Raw genomic sequence first — 24,290 nt, forward strand, 5'->3', positions numbered from 1 at the left:
TTCACTTCATTTAGCCATGCAGAAATGTACTCCACTGAATGAGCTGAATGGCACATAGTGAACAGAACTGTACTGAACTGACCTGGATTGTAATGTTGTGTACTGTACTGAAATGAACTGAAGCAACTACATTTACTGCTTGACAGGCTACCTGTACATCTACAAAACTACTGCTGTCATTGCTGTTCCTACTGTTGTTCCTACTGATGTTAGTACTGCTTTCAGCACTGCTAATATTACTGTTGTTATTACTGTTTTAAATACTGCTGTTTTTACTGCTGTAAGTTCTGTCATTAGTATTGTCGTTAGTACTGTTGTTAGTACTGGAGTTAGTACTGTTGTTAGTACTGGAGTTAGTACTGGAGTTAGTACTGGAGTTAGTATTGGAGTTAGTACTGTTGTTAGTACTGGTGTTAGTACTGGTGTTAGTACTGTTGTTAGTACTGTTGTTAGTACTGTGTCAGTACTGCTGTCAGTACTGTGTCAGTTCTGCTGTTAGTACTGCTGTTAGTAATGCTGTTAGTACTGGTGTTATTATTACTGTAAATACTGCTGTCAGTACTGCGTCAGTTCTCTGTCATTCCTGCTGTCAGTACTAATAGAGCGTCTGTGTCACACAGGACACACAACAGCAGCAGCAGGGGAGAAGAAGAAGAGGTGAGCTGACGGTAAAGGTTTTCCAGGTCAACAAGTAGAAGAGAATTATATAGACAAGGATGGAACAGGAAGGGAGTTGAGGCCCAGCGGGTGTGGATGTGAGAGAGAGACAGAGTTAGACTTTGAACAACGGGAGGACAGATGAAAGTCAGACAGAAAAACAGAGAGACGGGGACAGGGTGGACAGGCAGTGTCCAGCCCGCTGTGTTTAGGACACACGCCGCTTCCTGTCTGATTAGATTCACTTCAACAACAAGCAGCCTGTAGCAACGTAAACACACGCTGACACCAGCCGTTATGCACTGCACTGCACAGCCCGGTCATTCTGTCATCTGAAGCTCACGCCTGCTTATGTTTTCATTTCAACATGGCTCCCGGGGCCTCCGGGCAGATTAACTACACTCTGCAGGAATGTCAGGAATTTAATGAAGAGAAGCTTATTTTCTTTTCCGTGTTGATGTTGTCCCACAATTTTACAGTAGGGTCTAAACGGGTTCGAATGATTAAATGGGAATATTATATTATGTTATTCTTGCCTCCTGAACCCCGTGACAGTCCAAACGGCCACGGATAACATGGTTTGAGAAAGGATTTTTCTGGGACGGGTTCCTTTTCTGGGAGGTCTCTGCTCAATCAAAGGGGACATAATCAATACTTGGCAAATTGTATTCATGAAAAAAAAAGAGTTCATCAGTCCCCCTTGTACTCCTGTGCAGCGGGTCACTAGTCACTAGTCGTGGCGGGGTGGCAAGGAATATTTCCAGCACGTAGATCATGATTCGATTATCGTATTAATCTCCATCGCGGGAAACCAGTTTGGTCGTCCGTGTGTGCAGTTACAAAATAATAAAAGAGTCAGTCAGGTCACAGCGGACCATAGGAGAGAGTAGTAACACTAAATGTTACTGTACTAAGCTAAACTGAACTAATGAAAAGTGAACTGAACTTTGGTGGACAGAACTGAACTAAACTAGCTGAACTGACCTGGACTGTAATGTTGTGTACTGTACTGAAATGAACTGAAGCAACTACAACGACTGCTTAACAGGCTACTTGTACATCTACAAAAACTACTGCTGTCATTGCTATTGTTAGTACTGCTGTTAGCACTGTTGTTAGTAGGCCTACTGCTGTTAGTACTGTTTTTAGTATTGTTGTTGGTACTGCTGTTAGTACAGCTGTTTGTACTGCTGTTTGTACTGCTGTTAGTACTGCTGTTAGTACAGCTGTTTGTACTGCTGTTTGTGCTGCTGTTTGTACTGTTGTTAGTACTGCTGTTAGTACTGTTTTTAGTATTGTTATTGGTACAACTGTTTGTACTGATGCTAGTACTGTTTTTAATACTGCTGTTAGTACTGCTGTTAGTACAGCTGTTTGTACTGCTGTTAGTACTGCTGTTAGTACAGCTGTTTGTACAGCTGTTAGTACTGCTGTTTGTACTACTGTTAGTACTGTTTTTAGTATTGTTGTTAGTACAGCTGTTTGTACTGCTGTTTGTACAGCTGTTTGTACTGCTGTTTGTACTACTGTTAGTACTGTTTTTAGTATTGTTGTTAGTACAGCTGTTTGTACTGTTGTTTGTACTGCTGTTTGTACTGTTTTTAGTATTGTTGTTAGTACAGCTGTTAGTACTGTTGTTTGTACTGCTGTTACACGGTGGAGAATAGCGGTCCACTTGGAACCCAAATGTTGGTTGATATGAATCGTGAGTAGTGTTTTCCAACAGCGCTGTGCAGGATTTATTCATTGATCATTATTGCTCAACTCCTTCGTGCCTACACCCAAGGATTCTGCTCATAGGAATACCTAAGTATATTTATATCTAATAAACTATCACTCAATCTAATAAGTCTATATTTGTGTGCATGCATGTAAACATAGTCGGCGTATAGCTGGAAATATTTTTTTTCTCTCTCTCTAGTTTTGCACTTGAAACGTGTTTATTTAAAACTAAAGTTCTTAATTAAAGTAGAAAACCTTCTGTACTTCTGTCAATATTTTATTCACAGGAGAATACAAAAAAAAAGGCTTTACCATGGAGTTATTATATATATTAATTGAATTACCTGAAAACATGCTATGTTGTGATGACTATCATCATCGAAATATGATATAGACGTTTTTTGGCCATGTCACCCAACCCTTGAAAGGAGCCTGCAGAAACTAACAAACAAAGCGACATAACAGTTGTTCTTCAATTTCTGTTTGTTAACAGATCACACAAACGAGATATTACACGTTAATCTGTGTGCTTTAGAAGCATCGTTAGGCGTATTTCTTTACTTTGGACAGAGCTAGGCTAGCTGTTTTCCCCTTGTGTCCAGTTGTTATGCTAAGCTATGCTAACTGCCATACTTAACAGAAATGAGATTGACATTGATCTTCTCATATCACTCTGGTTAGTAGTTGTAGAAAATGGACGTTTCATGAAGTATATTTTGGGGAAAGAACACTGCAGTTTTCAAGTTTAGAACAATTCTCCAAATCCCAAGAATCTTAAATATCTAGCGTAGGAATCCCCATGAGGACTTTTCATCCAGGGAAAAGAATCAGTTTTACCTCGACACATAAACCGCAAACTCTGACACAAACACTAACTTTCTGTTCTGTTACATTAGAAAATGCTTCAGTCTGACTCTCGAGTCGCTGCTGCATGCAGGTTTGTGTGTGCGGAGGCCGCCGTGATATCACGCAGATCAGAGGTGACGGCAACGCTGTTGTGAATTTAGTTTGTGTGTCTTATATAAGTTCTGCTGCTGTCTGTTCCTCTGTGGATCTCACTGCTGCCTGCAGACACACACACACACACACACACACACACAGACACACACACACATTTGAAACACACACTCTTATTTATGTTACTTGTTGGGGACTTTCATTCCTGGAGGCATTATGCGACAAATATAATTCTAAAAACCTGAAACAATTGTTTCAAGGTCAGTGTCAACCCTTAAAACAATCTTTACCCTCATATAAGTGGTTTACATTGTGGGCTCCTGCTGTTTTTTCCCACAAGTGCTGTGAGTCCTTGTAATGTCGCTACAAGTGTTTTTGTCCCCATGAGATGATTAGGACCCACATTTAAAGCCACATTTCTACTGTATTGTACGGCACGACTCCACTCAACTTGCTTAAAACTATACATTTCTTGGTTTTCCATTAACAGAAGTTGTGGACAGTACCTGGTGTAATTTTTTTGGTTGCACCCTTGGTCGAGGTGGTTCCAAGTGAGCTGAGCCTAAAATATTAGAATGTGCAGTTAAAACACTGCAGACTACTGATTGGTCAGTGAGAATCTTTGCTTGCACAATGCTGGACATTCAGCACAACAACAACATTTGTAAATCGCCAAGCTACCGCCAAAAGTGACCGCAATGTTTTTTATTCTCTTGCCCCTGATATTTTTAAATGACAGACTGCAAAACCGCCCGATGTTGTATTGACAAAGTACAGAAATGCCTGGGCTTGGTAACTGTGGACCGTAGTTATGAACAGGTTGTTTGTCTTTAATTAAATAATTAAATGTTTTTAGTCAAAGACAGTAACAGAAAACTGTAATGATATTAATAGAACCAATAACCTTTAATAAAAAAAGCAATTTTCAATCACAGCAAACTCTACATTAAGGTACAGCAAAACGTCTTGATTTTTACCAAGTCCTCCTGTCTTTTTCTTGATTTCAAAAGATTGATTCATGCTCGCCACATCCTTGAGGGTCCCGAGTGTCCGCACGGCCAATTGACGTCACACATTCAGACACGGACCCTTCGCGGGGGTTACGTGCTGCAGGGTTTTTGACTGTCTGAGCATAAAAACAAAAGTCGAACTCAGCGGAAAATGGAGAACTTTGACTAGCTTTGAGAATGTCCTGATAAACCCACACGGGAGTATGAAAGATCCACGTCAGCTCATGTCTGTGCGACAGCTCGGGGAAAGCAACCAATTTTGAGAATAAAAAATGTAATAATAATTGTATTTTTACTTCTGGGGAAAAGCTTCCAGAGCAAACCAGATTCCAAAACCAAAGCCAAACTGACCTGGAAGCAGGTGGAATTATCTCACCTGATGCTGAAGATACAACAACTTCTGAAAGAAATGCAGTTTACAGGGTACACACATGCAGATTTGTAGTTTTTTTTTGTTACTTGCTGAGTCAGAGTGGCATCATGTTTCTTTTTTACTGATCTAACAACATCTACCCTGAATATATTACAACAGCGTGAACGGCCTCATGAATCCAAAGTGGAGCAGATAGTTTATACTGATCTTCAGTCCGAGTGGAAATTCTGATCACACAGAATGAAAAAAAAAGAACAAGATGAAGGAGAGCAGCATGAAGGAAGAATCAGGGAGGAGGAGAAATGGGTCAAACCATCAGGATAGGAGGGGCAGAGGAGAGGATGTATGAAAATAAATTTGAATGAAGAAGAAAGGGTTGATAAGAAGAAGAAGAAGAAGAAGAAGAAGAAGAAGAAGAAGAAGAAGAAGAAGAAGAAGAAGAAGAAGAAGAAACTTTGACACTGAACTCAACATGCCTTCACTTTAACGTTGTGTCTTCAGATTAAATCCGGCAACCTCCGGACCAAAAACAAAATCTCTTTGATTTCTTTCATTCTGAAGACTGTTGTCTCCCTGCTGATTTTATCCTCATTAGATAAACGGACCGAAATAACTGGAACGGATAATTACATGCAAATCACAGCAAACAGCCGAGGCCAGCGTGTAGGGACTTGAGGACGCTCCTACTCTCAATCGTCGCCTTGAGAACGATTATTATCTGCTTCCGTGGGTAAATCCCGCTCCTCCTCGGCGCCGTTAATTTGCGATCCGTCCAAATACTCTAAGAGTCTACGGTTGATTGGACGGACGGACTGAAGGCCGCTCTGTATTTCCCTCCACCGCTGTGAACTTTAGCTAGGACTTAAAAGGTGATAGCTTTGTGTTCGCAGTGGTTGGGAAATAAAAAGGTTAGCTTGAGATGAGCAAAACGTAGGATAAAATATTCCTGTAATGGACTTTCATACATCATACATCATTTTTTTCATACATCATACTTCATACAGTAACCTGTACTAGTACTAGTCATTCATTTAAACATCATACTTCATACAGTAACATGTACTAGTACTAGTCATTCATTTAAACATAGTACTTCATAAAGTAACATGTACTAGTACTAACTATTCATTTAAACATGGTAACACTTTGGACTGTGATCCCATGATATAGTGGTAATTGTAAAAACTAATGTCCTGTTCTCTTTGCAGACCTGTGGGCCTGTAAAGACATCTAGATGACGTACGGTGATAACTACAATGTCGTCAGAGCGCCTCAGGAGAGAGAATGTTGCTAGTATTTCAGCATTCTGCTCTCCGCAGCCGTGAGCTATCTGCAGCCACAAGCAGGAGGCTTAACTATTAGCAACATCTTCTCTCCATTTCTGAAAAGCTTCACAGAAATTGTCAGACCTTCTTTCAGACTCCATCTTCATTTCCATCTTGATGTATTTGTGGTCAACGTATACTCTTCAATCTTTCATTGACAAAACACTTGATTGAATTGTTGTTTTGGGCTTTTCTTGTCATTTTATCACTGAATGAAGGAGACTTGTCAGTGTTGAATTGAAGATAAATGAAGTCATGTTACATTTGAATTGTCCGTACATTCTGCCAGTCTATCTATTCTGCTGTACTCTCACTCTCTCTCTCTCTATGCTCCTCTTCTTTATCCTCCCAATCTCATCTTTGTGTTGCTTTCAACTCATTGTTTAGTCTTTGTATTATTTCTATTTCTTTCTTTTCTCCCTCTCACTCTGTCTCTCATTCTTCATCGCAGTCTCTTTCTTTTCCTCTTTGCTCTCTCTCTCTGCTCTTTCTTCAATAGTCTCTCGCTCACCTCGCTCTGCTTCTCTCTCTGTATTCTTCCTGTTTCTTCTCTCCTCAGTCTGACATCCTCTCTCTCCTTCTCTCTCTCTCTAGCTCTCTCTCTATCTATCAATCTGAGTGTTCAGTGTTTCTAATTAATTCCCAGTTTACAGTTGTATCTGAACACACACACACACACACACAGTCAGGCTGCTAATTGAATTTTTAAGCTTCTGCTGTTCATTGGCATTTTGCCTTGTAATGTGTATGTGTATGTGTGTGTGTGTGTGTGTGTGTGTGCGTGTGTCTGTGTGTGTAAGGAATGACAGGCAGGCAGAACTGATTCATATTTTAATGTAATACTGGGATCTGGGTGAATTATTTTTGTGAGTGTGTGCATGTTTAAGTTTAAAACACACATGATTCAGCTCATGTTTGGATACTGGCTGAAAGCTGTAGGACCTGAACAAACCAGGTTACTGGTTCCTTAGCGAGCGCGGCCAATCCTGGCGCTTGAATGCTTCGCGGGGTGGGTCTTGCCAAGAACAGCAGTGGGATTCACAGTAACATGATGGGTATCTTTAATCTATACTTTTAAATATCTACCAAAATCATCCAGTGCCAAAAACGTCTCCAGTCGAACAATGCCTCCAATCGATCTTTTTTTTGTGTGTTCTAGAACAGAAAGACTGATTTGCTCAAAGCCATTCACTGCAAGCGTTCTTCAATGCGTTCTTCAATGCGTTCTTCGATACAGCTGCGGCTAGCAGCAAACGTGCAAACAGCGCTAACAACAGCAACAGCTCTGATAGAGCTAACAGTTGTACCTGGGGGGGAACCGGACAGCGGGCGTTATGCGCTTCCATTCACATGATGGGTGTTGAATGAAGTACTGTAGGTTATAGCTTGACCGTGGAGAAAGTACCTCAAACAACTGTACTTCAAAACGCCCAAACCATCCCTTCTAGTTCTTGCAATGGAGAAGGGTTAGATTATGGTGGGAGTGGTAAACCCCCGAAACCACAGACACCTCACCTCACCTCTCACTCACACTCACACACACATACTCTCTGTCACCTCCCTGCGAGCTGTAGCTGCAGGTCTCCAGTCTCTTTAATCGCTCTAACTGACTGGAAGCACGAGAGTCACTCCAGAGACTCTCGTGCACAAAGAGCTGAGTGAGCTAAAGACATGACCAGCCTATACACACACTGTGACAAAGAGTGTATGAGTGCATGTGTGTGTGTGTGCGTGTTTGTGTGTGTTATCCAGAACTTCGTTATCAGAGTCTCAGAAGTAATCAGCATGATGGTGAGGCTATCATTTTACTTTTTCTTTTTCTTTTTCAAACAGAATTGAGTGAGTCTGAATGACAAACTCTCTGACCTCACATTTAATGTCTGCAGCTTTTCTGTCTGAATAATGCTAATACTAGTCAGGATAGTCTCTTGGTCGGCTCGGAAAGGCCCGGGGTGAGGGAGGCTCCCGGCTTTGCAGCCCCCTCGATTCCGGGGCCTTGGACTTGGACAGGGAGAGAGGAGTGCAGCTCTAAAAATAACGGTTTTGGACATACAAGGTGCCCGCTGCCGACAATTTTCTATTAATGCTAATGTGTGTATGCAGACATTTCATCTTTGCTCTGGGCTTTATCAATATTTATAGAGCTGAGAAGGAAGCTTGATGTTGACTTGCTATTACTAATGAGTGAAAATAAACAGCCAAAACTAAATTCTAATTGTTATTCGGTAGTAATAATGTTCATGATAAGTCTGTTGGTAGCTGACAATGTGAGATGCGTCTCAAGGTTTCCTTTTACGCTATATATATATATATGTATATATATATATATTATTTTCTTTCCTCTCGCAAATGAAATATAAATTTGAAATCCCTAAAACTCTGAGCTGTCATCTTGTCCTCCAGTGTAGACGGTGCACACTGTTGGCGATGCACTTAAGCCTCTGTGCCTCTCTCTGTATTAATGTCTTCCATAAACAGTATTGATCTTAAGCCACATTCCACTTACTAAATTACATTACAGGTGAATTACTTTAGTTCTATTAAATAAATACAGACAGTAAAATGAATGGAGGAAGCTGAGCAATATCAAATGTGTGTGTGTGTGTGTGTGTGTGTGTGTGTGTGTGTGTGTGTGTGTGTGTGTGTGTTATCATGGTAAATGCCAAGGACAGGTCAAGGTGTCATGGCAACATTAATGTGAAGAGGGGAATCTCCTTTCTTTCTCCCCTCCTCTTGTTAGGAGACCATGTTAGGAAAAACCATACTGTATAAAAAGAAGTGGACGTAGTGGCCGTCGCGCTCTTGATTTGACCATGACCATAACCTCATGTTTACAATGTTTACTGAGGAAACAATGACGTTTTCTCAAAGGCTTCCATACGATCAGACTTATTTTAATGATGGCCCTTAGATTCATGCTGGTTTAAGGCACTTCCGCGATCACTTTACAGAACCGAGGGTTGCCATTGGGACCTAGTATGTGGACCTTGTGTAAAGTTTATTGTCCCAGATCATATTTTTGCATTATAAAGCCAATTGTGGTAGCAAACTGTTTAATCCCAGAAAAGATGAGGACCTAAAGTTGAGCCCTGTGGGACACAGTTTATTATTATTTTAAGAGTTAAAGGGGGAATTTATAGTGCTGCCACTTACCGGCCACTGTGACCTTGGCGGTCCGGCTAACAATGCTACCCAGTCCGTCCAGTGTGGCGAGGCACTGGTATGCGCCCTCATCGGGTCGGTGGTGCCGCGAGTGCACCACGTTCTGCACCAGCAGCGAGCCGTTAGCTAGCTGCTGCCGCCGCTCGTCCACCACCGTGCTCAGCAGCACGCCGTCCTTACGCCATGTGATGGCGGGGGGTCCCGCCGCTGCGTCGGACTGCGCCTGGCAGTCGAGCTGCAGCACGCCACCTCGCACCGTCACGGTGTCCTGAGGCTCTTGGCTGAAAGTGAAGTCCACGAAGCCTCCGAGACTAGGCGAGGAGGAGGAGGAGGAGGAGGGGGAGGAAGATGAGTAGGCGTCTGAGGCTAGAAGAGGAGAAGAGATGAAGAGGGGTTAGATGGAGGAAATCATAACCCATAGGATAGTTATTTATTGATGCAAATACTCTCCATTATATAAACTGACAACAGAGCTGGAGGCAAACACAGGTTCATAACAGGGATGTGCCATACTCAAAATATGATATAATCAATCAAAACAAAATAATTAAATCAGTAAGTATGGAGGTAAAGAAACATCTCATCTCACGCAGGATCAAAACCGATCAATACATCTGGGCAAAACGGAAATCAGATTCAGGGCCCAAGGCCTGCGGGGGGGCAGAGGCCCCACAACAAGGCTGTGTCTGCATGAGGTACTTTACTGCAGACACCACGTCTTGCCTCAGGCTTCATATGAACATAAAGCAGCTACATTATTAATACATATTTATATTTTATCATAACAATCGATGATATGACCACATGCATCACCTGGTCAGCACCAAACAACAAGCAGACATCGTTAGCAACTAGCCACTACAGTAGAGTTTAGCTAACAGATATAACAAATATAAACCTTTTCATTTGCTCATCTTTCCCCACCTGGACGAGCATATTTCACAACTCGCAGACAATTTCCGTTTGGTCGGACCCACATCTGGCTCCAGGTGTGGAATAAAATCCATAACCCATAATGCCTCTCTCTGCACGATGTTACAGTCAAAAGCATTTTTTATTTTTTGCAACAGCAGCAGGCATAGAAGGACCACAAGTTGCGCTTATATTCTCATGCTTTAATCTACATATTAATTGTATTCATGTTTGCGGCTGATCTATTTATTCATATCCGTAATTAGTTTTGTCAGATGCTTTTCTTCACAGCAGGAAGCACGTTTGAGTTTAACCTCCGACCGGTGGCGCTTTGCTCTGCAGGATAACTCACCGTCTCTTCCAAAGCCACATCAACCTGCTGTATTCTTTGTTTTTATGATTTTATATTTGGTATAATCTTGTGACAGGCTCAGACGCCGGCAGCCTCTCCTCGTGTCTTTGATGCTAAAAGAGTCTTTCATCCTGATCAGAGAGGCAGTTTGTTCCGGTCAAAGCCTCCGTTCAGCGTCTGCGTGTTTCCTGGAAAGTCTGAACAGAGGCTGAGAACAAACTGGAGCCCCGTCACAAAGTTGACTTTGAAGGGCAGCAGATGCTCTTTTTCTTTTTTTGATTCTGCTACTTTGCTTTTAAACGCTCACAGCTTCAGTGTCTCCTGCAGGAAAACTCTGATCAGACGAACATCAGGTCTAAAAAAAAACGCCTCTGGATCTGTTCCCAACTGGGGGCCGAGCAAACAAATTGAGAACGCTCAACATAAAAGCGATTCATCAGAGCTTCTTTTCTTGCTGTAATAGTCAAAACACATTGATTGAAGAAGAACCAGAATCGATAAGCACAGGGCTGGAGGCAAGATATTAGAGTTAAGTCTTCTTCCTAACAACTTCCTCTGCTCTAAATGTCTCTCGTTCATTTTAATTTTGTTTTTTTTTCATATTTTATCTGTTAACCTAAATGCTCAGTTATGAGTTCTGCAAGTTTCCTGTCAACAAGTGCTTATCAGAGGAGGCTGGTCCATAGACGACGTTGCTCCTCCTCTCTTTTTAGCAAAAGGAGATCAAAATATAGAAACGTGTAATTGTCTGAAATAAACCATTACCAAATCTCAGTTCATAAAATATTTCATAAAAAACATCTAATATTTCCTGATTGATTCTGATTGAAATGCTTCAACAGTGACACCTGCAGGACTGGCAAGAGGGCGGCACAGTAGGGCGGGACCTCTTTTATATATTTAATGTTATCACATTTTTTTCATGCTAATATGTGATTGGCCTAAACAAAAAATAAATGGTGATCCAAAGGAGGATGTCCCCCCTTGCTACTGAATAAGCCGTTGATCACTTGAGACCCTTATCAGCTGGTTACGAGCCGCTAGGAGTCAGCAGTCACTGACGGAATGAAGCAGTCTATAAAATATTTTCAAAAAAGTGAATCGGTGTAAACTGCAGAGGTCCTTCAGCATACAGTCATGAATGAGTAGCAAAAATATTAGACTGATGGGTCCGAGATTACCCGTGGACAGACACGCACCAACATGACCCGAACCACAGACTATATATAAGAAGTGGACGTCGTCATCGTGACGTCACCTTTTGGTTTGTGGACTGATGTTTTGAAGCCTCCAGTTCGCTGCCATCATGGCCGCTGCCATCTTGACTTTTTGCAACCAGTGAACGGAAGTGACCGTATTAGGACTGCTGAGAAGTAATGTGGAGACCCCGTATACGTCTCTGGTAGCGGCAGCAACCTGTCAATCACAGTAGCCCCGCACTAAAGCATACCCTGCTTTATGGTCTATTTGACTCTAAATGGACCATAATTTACTAAATGAACATCATGCTGTATTGAAGAAGACTAGAAACTAGAGATTGAGACCATAAACTCATGTTTACAATGTTTACTGAGGTAATAAATCAAGAGAGAAGTAGAGTCATTTTCTCATAGACTTCTATACAATCAGACTTTTGCAAATGGAGTCGCCCCTGATGGACCCCATTGGCTTCACTTTCCAGAACCGGAGGCTGCCGCCTGGACCGAACGCATGTAGAGACGATGAGAGACATGATTGTCTTGTGCCGCTTTCAGATAATGGACAACGTTATTCATTACTCTGTCCCTTTAATTTGCGCGTTAAAAAGTTGATTAAGATACAATAAAATACAAATAAATCAAGGAGGCTCTCTACAACAACTCTTGTCATTTAGTCAACAGTTAATCCCAGACCATAACGTGCCAGTTTATATGAGCAGAAACTGTTGTTGCACAGTGAGGGGAAAATTGCTTTTTAAAGATTGATCTGATACGAGAATAATCGCCTTATTATAACTAGATATCTGCTCTTTCACGGTGTTTTATGCTTCATCAAAATACATTATATTTTCTTTGTGCATAACAGATGAATATCGAGATAATACATGCATGACAGAGGTCTTAGAAGGCGGCACAAGGAACACGTCTCTCCCGTCTCTACATGATGGATCTGCTGTGAAGGCCACCACCCCTCAGTTGCGTTTTTAAATGTACTAAAGGTAAAGCATTTTATTTCCCAACATGAAGGTCTGAATGCTGTTTTAAAACTAAGATGAATTCAGGTGGACAATTAATGAATCCTTTAATGTATTATCTGATTATTTGTATATTTCTGGCCGAAAAAATCTATACAATTTTAAATAAAGCTTGTCTGAAACAAAGTTTCTAGAGAAATTACAGGACAGGACATGTCCTGAGTGTCCTCAACTGTAAGCAGAGCAGTTAAGCAGAGTGAGAACAAGGACATCTTAACAATACCATGTACTGGACACCTTCCTCCATTACTTTTCCTTCATTATTTACAGCTTATTTTTCGCCCGTCTTCCTTTTGTTTCCATATTCCCTACCTTCCAATTTTCCTCCCCTACCCTCCCTACCTTGTTGCCCTCTGTCCACCTTCCTCCCCTTCCTTCTCTCCTTCCCTACCCTTTCCTTCCTTGCTTCCGTTCTGTCCACCCTTCTCCCCTACCTTCTGTGTCCCTCCTCTCCTATATTCCGTCTCTCTCTCTTTCTTTTCCTTCACGGTTTCCTTCTTATTGATTCCCCTTCAGCGGTCCTCCCCCTCTCTCTCTATCAGTAAATCACCATCTTGACAGCTCTATCTGTACTCACCCCCACCAGTCACACACACACACACACACACACACACACGCACACACACACACACAGTCAGTTCATCAATGTGTCCTTGTCCTCGTTGTCCTGCAGTTTGATGCTATCACTCTCTGTCTGCTCTCTCCTCACTGCCTCTTAGTCATTGTCTCTTCATAATTCACCTGTAACATCGAGCTGGTCTAAACTTCCATATTTTCTGGACAAAAGAATTGACTACTGAATAATTTCAGAAATAACTTCGAAATTTCCAGGCAAGGATGATGTGTTTCTGTGGGACAATAGCTACATACAGTACATGATGAATTCAGTGTTTTAGTCAGAGCACAGCAGGGCAGCTGAGAATGCAGAGCTGTGAACCATCAACAGCTGAGCGATTCAACATGTACAGAGTGTTTATTGTGATTCACGCATCATAAAATGATATGTGCTTGGGTTTGAATTGAGATTTTGAGGGAAATTCTTAGTTTCCCTTCAAATTAGTTCTTTCCAGGAAACTACCACGGACATCATAAAGACAGTTTTTATAAACCTTTATATTTTAAGACTTTGTCAGGGCTTACAGATTATGTGGGTCCAAACCAAAACAGACCAGGAAAAACCTTCCCCAAACCTAACATGCATAAATACATTTTCAAAAAGAAAAGACCACATCCAAAAGACACTGAGACAGTGAGACCTGGTCTATAACAGTCCTAGGGCAACACCTTCTCACTCCCAACACAAATACAAACGCTTGGTTAGTGGCCCTACTCTTCAACCTACGCTCTACGTACCTCTCTAGCATCAGCTTTGGACGTGTCAGGGACATTACATGCATAGTCTCTTTTCAAAATAAAGTTCCATACTTAGTTTTTAGTTTTATTTACGCAAAGAAAACACTTTGTGGTTTGGCTTCAAGTGAGTATGTTTGCTGGCTAAGATGAGTTTGTCTATTACGTAACTTACACGAGCAGCATTAGTTAAGTATACGGATACGTTACCTAACAGAGGTAAGGTCAAATCATAGATTGTATATGAAATGTACCGTAGTCGTCATGGCGTCACCCATGTGGACTACAGTTTTGATCTTTGAGTTTGGCATTTTGGCCAATAAATTAATATGGCTAATAAATCAAGTGAGAAGTAGAGTCATTTTCTCATTGACTTCACAGAGGAGTCGCCCCCTGATGGCCAGTAGAGAGAATGTAAGTTTAACACACTGCTGCATTGGCTTCACCTTGTAGAAACGGAGGATGCCGTCTGGGTCAAATAAGCCAACGTTGACTTGGTTTCACACTCGACACAAACAGCGGTCTCCTGGGTGAAAGTCCTTTGTTTGTCTACCTCAACCTCCTCCCTAAGCACATGTTTTCGATCTCTATACTATGTCAGTTGCTCTGAGCGTCTAATAAGGACGCAGATGGGTTTACATTGGAGGTAGCTGAGTGAGCGAGATAGGGCTAGGTAGACGTAGAGGAATATAGAGCCATCCAGGACTTTAACTGATTAGATGAGAGTCGGTGACAGCAAGGTGGACAACAGCCAAGACCATCTGAACACATGCACGCTCTCACAGTGGCTGACACCACGGGTGAGTGTCTGAAAAGCAGACTGCATTAAGACTCTGGACGGCGTCCAAAAACTGTGTGTGTATGTGTGTGTGTGTGAATGTGTTTAAAGTCTGCGGGCTGCCGCCTGCCAGAATCATCTTGACTGAGAGGAGGAAACAGGAAGGAACATAATATATGAGAGGGCAAAAGAAGGGGAAGGAGGACTGGCATATCCAGAAAACTAAAAATCCCAAATCCTTCACAGAGGCACCATGGTAAATGGTAAATGGTAAATGGACTGTACTTGTATAGCACTTTTCTAGTCTTTCGACCACTCAAAGAGCTTTAACACTACATGTCACCATTCACATCCATTCATACACTGATGGCAGGGGCTACCATGCATAGTGCCACCTGCCCATTCATACGCAAACATTCACCAAATGCACAGCATTCGGCACATCGACATGGACAAGCTGAGCAGGGGATCGAACCCGCTCTCCACTCAGCCACAATCGCCCCCATGAAAACTACCAGACAGGAAATGAATCCCTGACATGCAAATAAAGTATTTAAGGAATATTCAGCAGCATTCACTGACGAATGCTGGAATAATCACATATTTATATAAACACATAAATAGTTTGTCCCATCTGCAGTGAGCTCTGACACCAGCTGGACAACACCACTGTGTATGTGTGTGTGTGTGTGTGTGTGTGTGTGTGTGTGTGTGTGTTTAGCATTAATCCGTCATTAACAAGTCTCACCTGCTGTCCACCCTTTGTGTCTCATTGAACTATAACTCTGATAATCCCTTGGACAATCTCACAGCTGAGCTCACACACGCACACATAAACCAATCAGCAGCGACTGATGTATCCTTCCATCCATCACGGACAGACACAGAAGCTGCGTTCGTGATCACCAGGAGCAGAACGAGCAGTTAACATTTGTCATGTCGATCAAACACAATGTCGCTATTTTTATGTCTCCCTTATAGAAAAAAATGATGTGTCCAACAGGGTTGGGCGCTATGACAATACATATCATCAAGCGACATAAAAGTGTCGTAACGGCAATATTTGCGCCAGTTGGACGTTGCTTTACGGTCTGATCCTCGCTTGTGGGAGTGAAGCTTGAGTGAACAGACGATTTGCTTCGCGACGGCAAACAAACGTCTGCAAAGTTTGCAACAGTTCGGTTGCCACTGAAGTCACATCTGTTATCATTAACCAGCACAACGTGCCTTTTGTCTTCTTCACCCCAAACAGACTACAGGTACACAGAACTGTGTTAACCATATACTGTATATATAAAAGGTGGGCGTAGTCACTTAATGGTTTGTGCTGCAGTTTTGAAGCCTCCAGTTTGACGATTTTGCCTTCGCCATCTTGAATTACGGCCGTCGCCATTTTGTTATTTTGCAACCGATAAACTAAATTACCATATTTGGAATATGGAGAAGTAACGTAGAGACACTGTGTACGGCTCTGGCAGCGGCAACGACCTGTCAATCAAAGTCAGTGCCTCTGTTGTGTGACATACAACGATTAATGGATGAATAACATAACGTTAATCCATGGAGAAGCCGTGCACACACCCTGAAAACTCCAATCTAGATTATATACATGAATTATTATGGATCTTAATATTTGCCACCTGCGAGGAAGGGAGGAGGTCGGGTGGATGTCACTGTTTTGTATCCCAGGAGTCAACGTTGACATATGGTCACATACCCGACTTTTCTTATCCCTCGTGTTTCTTGAAATATGCAGAAGACACAAAAAATAAAATAACTTTTCGTAAAATATATGAACAGCTGTACGAGGGTACGTTGAGCTTTTAGTCCTCTCAGTAGACAAAACTGAATATATTTTTGGATGATAATGCTGTGTCACTCCTCTTTTAAAAAACAAACAACCTGCCAAACACTCTAAGTAAAAATCACTCTGTGAATCTGAATGTTCTGCTCAGACAAACACACACACACACACACACACACACACACACACACACACACACACACACACACACACACACACTCTGATATTAACACCAATTGTTCTTAATTAGCAGATTCTCATTCAGCATGTTGTGTTTCCTGCTAATTACTCTGAGTGTGTGTGTGTGTGTGTGTGTGTGTGTGTGCCACCACCATCAATCGCAGCCTGTTTGTTTTTAGTGTGTAAATTAAATTACCAGCAGCAGATGTTTGAACGCTTTGGAACAATGATAAAGATCTTTTAGATTTCTTATTTCTACAGCTTCACGTGGGGCACACTTGACAGCACTTGTGAATATACATCGTGCAAATAAATAGAACACATTTATAGATTCATCAATAAATGTGTATTTCTTTTATTTTGATCAGTATCTTTGTATATATCATCATTTTTTTTCTCAATTCATATGATGATTGTTTTGCAGATGTATTTAAATAAAATCTGGCACTCTGTGGCTTATTATTGTTAAAACAGATTGAGAGAGAAAAAAGGAAGAAATAAAGAGGTGTCACATAAGAAAGGGATGAAGACTGAATGAAAGGAGAAGAAAGGGATTAGTTGGAAACGCACACACATGGACACACACAGACACACTGTGTTTTCCATTTGGTCCTTGTCAAAACGCTTTGAGAGACAACAGTGACACTCCATCCCCTGAGACAAATATGATCATACTCGCTGTGTGTGTGTGTGTGTGTGTGTGTGTGTGTGTGTGTGTGTGTGTGTGTGTGTGTGTTTGCAGGTTAAAACCCCAATAAGCGTTCAGGTCTGCACGTTGTTAACAGAAACCTTTACTGCTGTCAGACACAATTACCAACCGGTCAACAGCAGGCCAATTATACTATACAGACGCACACACACAAATTCAGTGAATGACAATAACAAGGTAGCTTACTGTCAAAGAGGCGAGGTGGGAGAAGCTGTCAAAACACACACACACACAGAAATTCCCGAGTGACAATTTTAAAGTAGCTTTGTGTCAAAGCCAAAAGGGAATAGCTGTCATACGTGTCACTGAAACACACACTCTCACACACACACACACACACACTGTGAAGTGATACCTCAGGTCTACATTGTGTCCATTCCCACTGCACTGCTACTTTAAATATTAACCATCAGATTAATTATTAATGCATTCATGAATGCATGATACTCTGAAGCAATGTTGCAAAAAATGGGCCCATCACCTTTTGTAGGGTATAAATGACGACATTTTTATTTTCCTTTTAAAATGATTTGATTAAAAATTAACATTTAATCCGGTGTTTCCCAAACCATCGTGAACCAATTCCCAATAGTTTACCCACCAAAACTTCTTGGTTAGGTTTAGGCAAAAAAAACTACTTGGTTAGGTTTAGCCAACATAACTACTTGGTTAGGTTTAACCACCAGAACTACTTGGTTAGGTTTAACCACCAGAACTACTTGGTTAGGTTTAACCACCAGAACTACTTGGTTAGGTTTAGCCAACATAACTACTTGGTTAGGTGTATGCACACAACTACTTGGTAGGTTTGCTAGGAGAACTACTAGGTTAGGTTTAACCATGAAATCTGGTTGGTTAAGTTTAGCTAGTTCATGATAGAATCAACTCAAACCCAAGTGGCTAGTGTCATGCTCTTCTAATGATAACATCAATTGTGAAATAGCTATTTCGATATCGTAATTAATTTGTAACATCTCACTAACAAAAACACCAGATACAAACAAACAGCATACCTCCTTAATTAGCCGGACCAACTGCATAAGAGTCATGACATGAGCACGGTATCAACTTACTTAGTTAGAAAACCTGCTAGCCTCAGCTTGTTGATTACTGTTGTACAGTTTCAACACAGTTAAAGCTGACCTTCTATGTGGTGCTTCTGTGAAAAACTGTGTCTGAAAAATAACTTGAGCAATATCTGTGTAAAGTTACAGACGTTAACCGCTGAGTGACTGGGACGATACTGATAATCATCCCTAATCAATACAAGCTGGCCGATTAGGCAGGGTGTAATGTGATGATAGACAGAGTTACAGTATTCAGAGAGAGATTTGGTGTGCTCACAGCAGGATAATATCAGGGATACAATTTACAGTGTGAAGTGAAAAAAGCTGTCAGAGCAATTCTAATGGTCTTTGATCACAGATTCACTTCCTGAAAAACCACCGAGAGTCGAGAAATAAAACACAGCAGCTAAAAGCTGCAGGATGAAAGGAAAGATCAGGATGAAAAGAAATATCAGTTAGGGAGGCAGGAGGGCTGCTCATGTTCTAGGTTTTTATTTAAAAGCCACTAATTCCCTCTCTCTCCCTCTGTCTTCAGCGTTCCTTTAATCTTCCCTCCTTCCATCTTTTATCATCTTCCTTTCCCTGGTTTTTGCTTTGTTGCATTCAGACACCTTCACTTTTCAGATGTTGTCATGTTGCAGCCTTAAGCTCAAACCGTTTAAATTGATGTTTTTGCTCATCAATCTACCCTCAACACCACATAATGATGAAGCCAAAACTGGATTTCAAAAATGTCTACAAATGTATCACATTAAAGTAAAAATAAAGAGCAAATATATCTTACTTTTTGAAAAAGGTTTACAAAGAGGATGTTTGTCTGAGCAAACGGAGCAGAAGGAAACAGAAATTGGATCCATGTTGGTGAGAAACTCTCTTTCAGCTGGAAGCTATTTCCAGAGGTGGAAGGTCAGCAGCGTGCAGCTCAGTCTGACGGTCCACCAATCTGCCTCCAACTGAACACATCCACAGACCTCAAGAGCCTGGTGAAAAGGTCAGTGTAGCATTACTGCAGGGCCTAGAACTAGAATGACTAGAAGGCCAAAAGAGCTACAACAGTGACCAAGCCGAGAGCTGGAACACTATAGCTGAAGGCTAGAACAATAAAAGGCTTAGATCTAGAATGACTACCGGATCTACAGCCAGGCTGACTAGAAGGCAAAGAGCTCGAACTAGAAGGCTTAGCGTGAGGACTACAATTATTACAATTAGTTGTAGAGTAAGAAATAAAGGTCTGGAGCTAGACCAAGACAAGGCCAAGAGCTGGACCAACTTAACAAGCACTTGGACAAGAACATCTAAAAGAGCTAGAACTGCAAAGGCCTACAGCAAAATACAACTACAATGTATTTTACTAAAATGACTACAGGAACCAGGGAGAAGGCCTGGAGAGAGGGCACATTCATATATCTTATATCTTGTTCTTGTTGTGTTTGACCTGCCTTGTTGTTGAAAAGTGATATAGTACTGCCAATGGCAGGAACAACTAAGCAATCTAGAGCTAGATGATTAGATTAGGCATGATCATTCTCACACCTAATATGTTGCTGCTGTAAGCTTTTCTTGTATTTACTTCATAAAGTATTTTAATCCAATGTATTTGTTGTCATTTATCCTCTGATAACAGCAGGAGCTGAGGATGTCAGCCTGTGAGTTGACTGGTCCAACATTGTGGTCCATGGTGTGGGATTCCAATAACTGCCAACTGTAGAAGTACAATCTGAAGTGATTTATTGTAGATTGAGATAGTCAGTGTTTTCTCTGGTTCCTCCCTCCATCATTTCTGCCATGATTGCTGCCTATTGTGCTTGTTGCATGCGCTATCCGACCTCTGCAGCTCATCTAGAATAGAGCACCCACACTGGCTCCCGGTGGCTGCTTGAATCCGACTTAAGACATTGGTACTTGCGGACGATAAATAATTTGAAAATAAAACGTATCTCCGATCTCCCATTGCCCCTAAATCTTGCACTTGAAGTAGATCAGCATATTTGAACGTTGTACTTGCATGATATTTGCAATTTCTGTTGTTGTGTCCACAAGGTTAAAAAGCACTCAGTGTAAGTCAGATAGATAAATACAGTGTTATTAACCTGAACCGCATCTTCCACATCATCTTCCTGTCCTTCCTGCCCTCTCCACCTTTACCTTCCAGCTTTCCATTTCTTTCACCCTCTCAGCTCTCCTCCTTGACTTCCTTCCCTCTTTCCCTCGTTTCATGCTCTAATCAGTAGCTTCCGTCTTTCCGTCTCCCTCCTCTTTTCTCTTGGCCCAATGTGCGGCTACAACCCCGATTACCTCACAGTGTTTGCCTTCCGCATCCCAAGGCCAACCGGGATCAATTGATATCGATCGTGTAAGTCTCTTTCTAACCAGAGCTCTGTGTGTGTGTATGCATGAATTTACATATGTGTAAGTGTTAGTGTGTGTTTGCATATTGATTTTCTAGTTCACTGTTTGCGTGCATTGACCTGTTTGGATTTAATGAGAATAAATGTAAAATGTTGAGATTTGAACTTATTTACACACACACACACACACACACAGTGGGATATAAATGAGCGCTTGTTGTCTGGCGCATTAATGATTCATGTAAATTCATCTCTTTCTCGCTTTGCAAAGCTCACACGTCACTGCTTTAGAGGGTTTTACACCCTAAATAAAAGCCCAGAAAGCACTTTACACTGAGCACATTAACAGACTGTCAGTCAGCTGCTTGTTTAATCTGAACAGTACGTTTGTATGTGTGTTATAGAGCACCGCAGTGTAATCCAGGGTTCCTGCAGTACAGAAAAATGTGTCCGGTGACCACGTTTCTTGTATTGACATGGAACTCTCCTAATCCCGCCCCCTAAATAATACATTTGTTTCCAGTTAATTTATTTTGCCAAATGCGTTTTTGGATCAAATATAATTGCTGCTGGATTCTTTTGAATGTAAATGTTTCTTCCAATCCAGAAAGTGTGACACATCAACAGGAAGTTGGGGTCGCTGATTGGACTTAATGCAGGCTGTTTTCATACAGTGTTTGCAGCTATACCCAGGGAACATGAATGCACCGTAATTCGTAGATATCCCACTGAAGCAAATCGTATGTAATCGACATAATCATCAACCAGGAAGTATAAGGAACGCAACAACCCCAAACAAACACCGGCCGTTCCTCTAGGAGACCTCTCTTCCTGCCACGTGTGAAACAAGAGGTCAACGTTGATTTATTTGTCACGTAACTTCCGCACTTGAGTAACGCCACTATCAAAGTTATTTTAACACAAACGACAATCTTTTATCTAAATGATCTTTACTAAAAACCTAGTTAGTTTGTTGCCTAAATCTAACTAAGTTGTTTCCTGTGAAGACGGAAGTTTATTTTGAAAAGATCATATGCATATAATGAGCAGTTGCTGGACTTTTGTAGGCAAATCAAGAATCCAACAATTCTCACAGTTCACCCAGAGACAACGCATGACTGAAAAGTTCAGTAACGCAGTAGGGGGGGAATTAAAGTGTGTGTGCCGGTGTAATGTGTGTTTTAACCCAGTGTGCGTGTGTACTTGTGTTCCTATACCGATGCCCCTGTGCGTGTGCATTACAGACGCGAGGCCTGAGGTCAGCAGAAAGCTGGGTCCACACACGCCGCCAACTCGTCGTCCTTCACTAACAGCTGCGCCGGATTTAACCTGGAAGGTTTTTAATATCTGCTGAGAAGCAGCCGGTAAATCGCGCTCTCTGTGTTGGAGACTGCTGCTGGGATAAAAGAGGACCTGCCTGCGCCGAAGGTGTTTTCTGCTCTTTGTGGTGGAAATAAAGCGAGGGGTGAATGCTCGGCTCGGTCTGAATGACGGAAAGTGTGTTTACATTTTTCTTTCTGGGGTTTCTTCATTTAAATACACCGACAGCGAACTTTATTATGTGGTTACGGAGTTTGGAGGGATGTTTGACATCGACTCCATTAAACTACACACCAGCCACACAACTGGGAATTCTCAGCGGTTTCTTTACCCGTAGAGAGAACTGAGCCTTTATTCACAACGTCCCGTTTCATAAATATATGTCCTCATGTTTCAGCAAGAAGCGAGTTCTCTGTTCGCTCTCTGTTGATGCGGTTTCCCTGTTGATGCACTTCTTCCACGTATATCTGTTGTCTTGATTCATTTAGTATACTTTGCATTTCTACAGGACTAAGTCCATCAGTACAACAAGAGTCATACTCATCACTTTGCTGTTCTCAGTTTCTTTTCATTTTCTTCATTTTTTTCATTTAGTTATCAATTCCAGGTGAGTCCAAATCAACTGTAATTGTAATTTCTGCCTCCCAAGGACAATAAATGTTGTTTACTCCCTTTAAATATGATTACTATGTATCATATAAAGGGGACAACGTTTCAATTTCAAATGGGCCTATTGAATAAATAGTCTCGGCCCCTAACTATGTTGTTTCCTGTTGAGACGGAAGTTGTATTTTTAAATGGTACGCACGTAACGGATGTAAATTGACACGTGTTGCTGGATTTACAAAGGAAAAAGCATGGAAAAAATGAGGCGGAACTTTTTCGTAAGATATCATAGGATCCTTTGTGTGAAGATAAGTTGCTACTGCAGAAAGGTTTTTGCTTTGTGGCTGGATTTTAACCAGGTTCCAGGGACACCAGGCTCCATGTCAGTGATGGACGGTTTCATTTCTCTCTGTAAATGTTATCATTCAACAATATGCGTCGGCGCTATGCAAAGCTGTTGCTTAGCCGCACTGTACCGTCACAACAACAAGTGTTTTATTAGGTTGCAGCCATAGACTGTATGTAAGAAGTGGACGAAGTCATTGTGACATCACCCATTGGTTTGTGGACGTTTTGAAGCCTCGTGTTCGGCGATTTCGCCTCGCCATCTTGGATTACGGCCATCGCCATTATTTTGCAGCAAATTAATGGAAATGATCATATTTGAACTGCAGAGGAGTTACATCTCATCAGTATACGTCTCTGGTAGCAGCAGCGACCTGTCAGTCACAGTAAGCCCCGCCCTAAAGCATACTCTGCTTTATGGTCTATGTGACTCTAAATGGACCATCATTTACTAAATGAACATCATGCTGTATTGAAGAAGACTTGAAACTAGAGATTGAGACCATAAACTCATGTTTACAATGTTTACTGAGGTAATGAAGAATGCAAGTTTAAAGACACATTGGCTTCATATGGCAGAACCGGACGTTGCCGCCTGGATGTAACTAACTAACTAACTAACTAAGAACTCAAGTAAAGTATAATTTTTGGAAAACAAACCGGGACAGGATTCACAACCCCGGGACAGCTGATCTTAATTCGGGATTGTACCAAATGTTTCGGGACATCTGTTTTCAAATGCAAAGCACAGACATCTAACCATTTCAAATTCACCTCAAACAATCTTCCTACATTTTCAAACAGCCCAACAGTGGGCGCCACAGAGGCATCGTTGCCTTCTCTTCCTCCGCTCCTCGGATCGCATCATTCTGTCTTCCACTCTTTGCCACTTCTTCCCCGAATCAATTCTCCTTCCTCCATCTTTCAATCCCTCTCTCTCTTTCTCTCTCAGGGGAAACCTCTGCTGTCGTCCTCCTGATCTGGAAGTATAAACACAGAGACCCCTCTGATACTGTGTGTGTGTGTGTGAGAGAGAGAGAGAGAAGGCTGGGGGTTTTGCAGACAGATGAGGATTTCTAT

General features: G+C 41.7%; 1 protein-coding gene across 1 annotated transcript in view; it reads right to left on the bottom strand.

The window, feature by feature from the left end:
* dcc (DCC netrin 1 receptor) overlaps positions 1-24,290 on the bottom strand; it is a 233,678-nt gene that overhangs the window by 152,043 nt on the left and 57,345 nt on the right. Inside the window, exon 2 of the mRNA XM_076079935.1 lies at positions 9,198-9,572. Within this exon, the coding sequence (XP_075936050.1) occupies positions 9,198-9,572 (375 nt within the window). The remainder of the gene's footprint in view (positions 1-9,197; positions 9,573-24,290) is intronic.

This window comes from Anarhichas minor, unplaced genomic scaffold (genome assembly GCF_050575085.1).
Source record: "Anarhichas minor isolate MPS153535 unplaced genomic scaffold, ASM5057508v1 ptg000073l, whole genome shotgun sequence".
Taxonomy (NCBI): domain Eukaryota; kingdom Metazoa; phylum Chordata; class Actinopteri; order Perciformes; family Anarhichadidae; genus Anarhichas; species Anarhichas minor.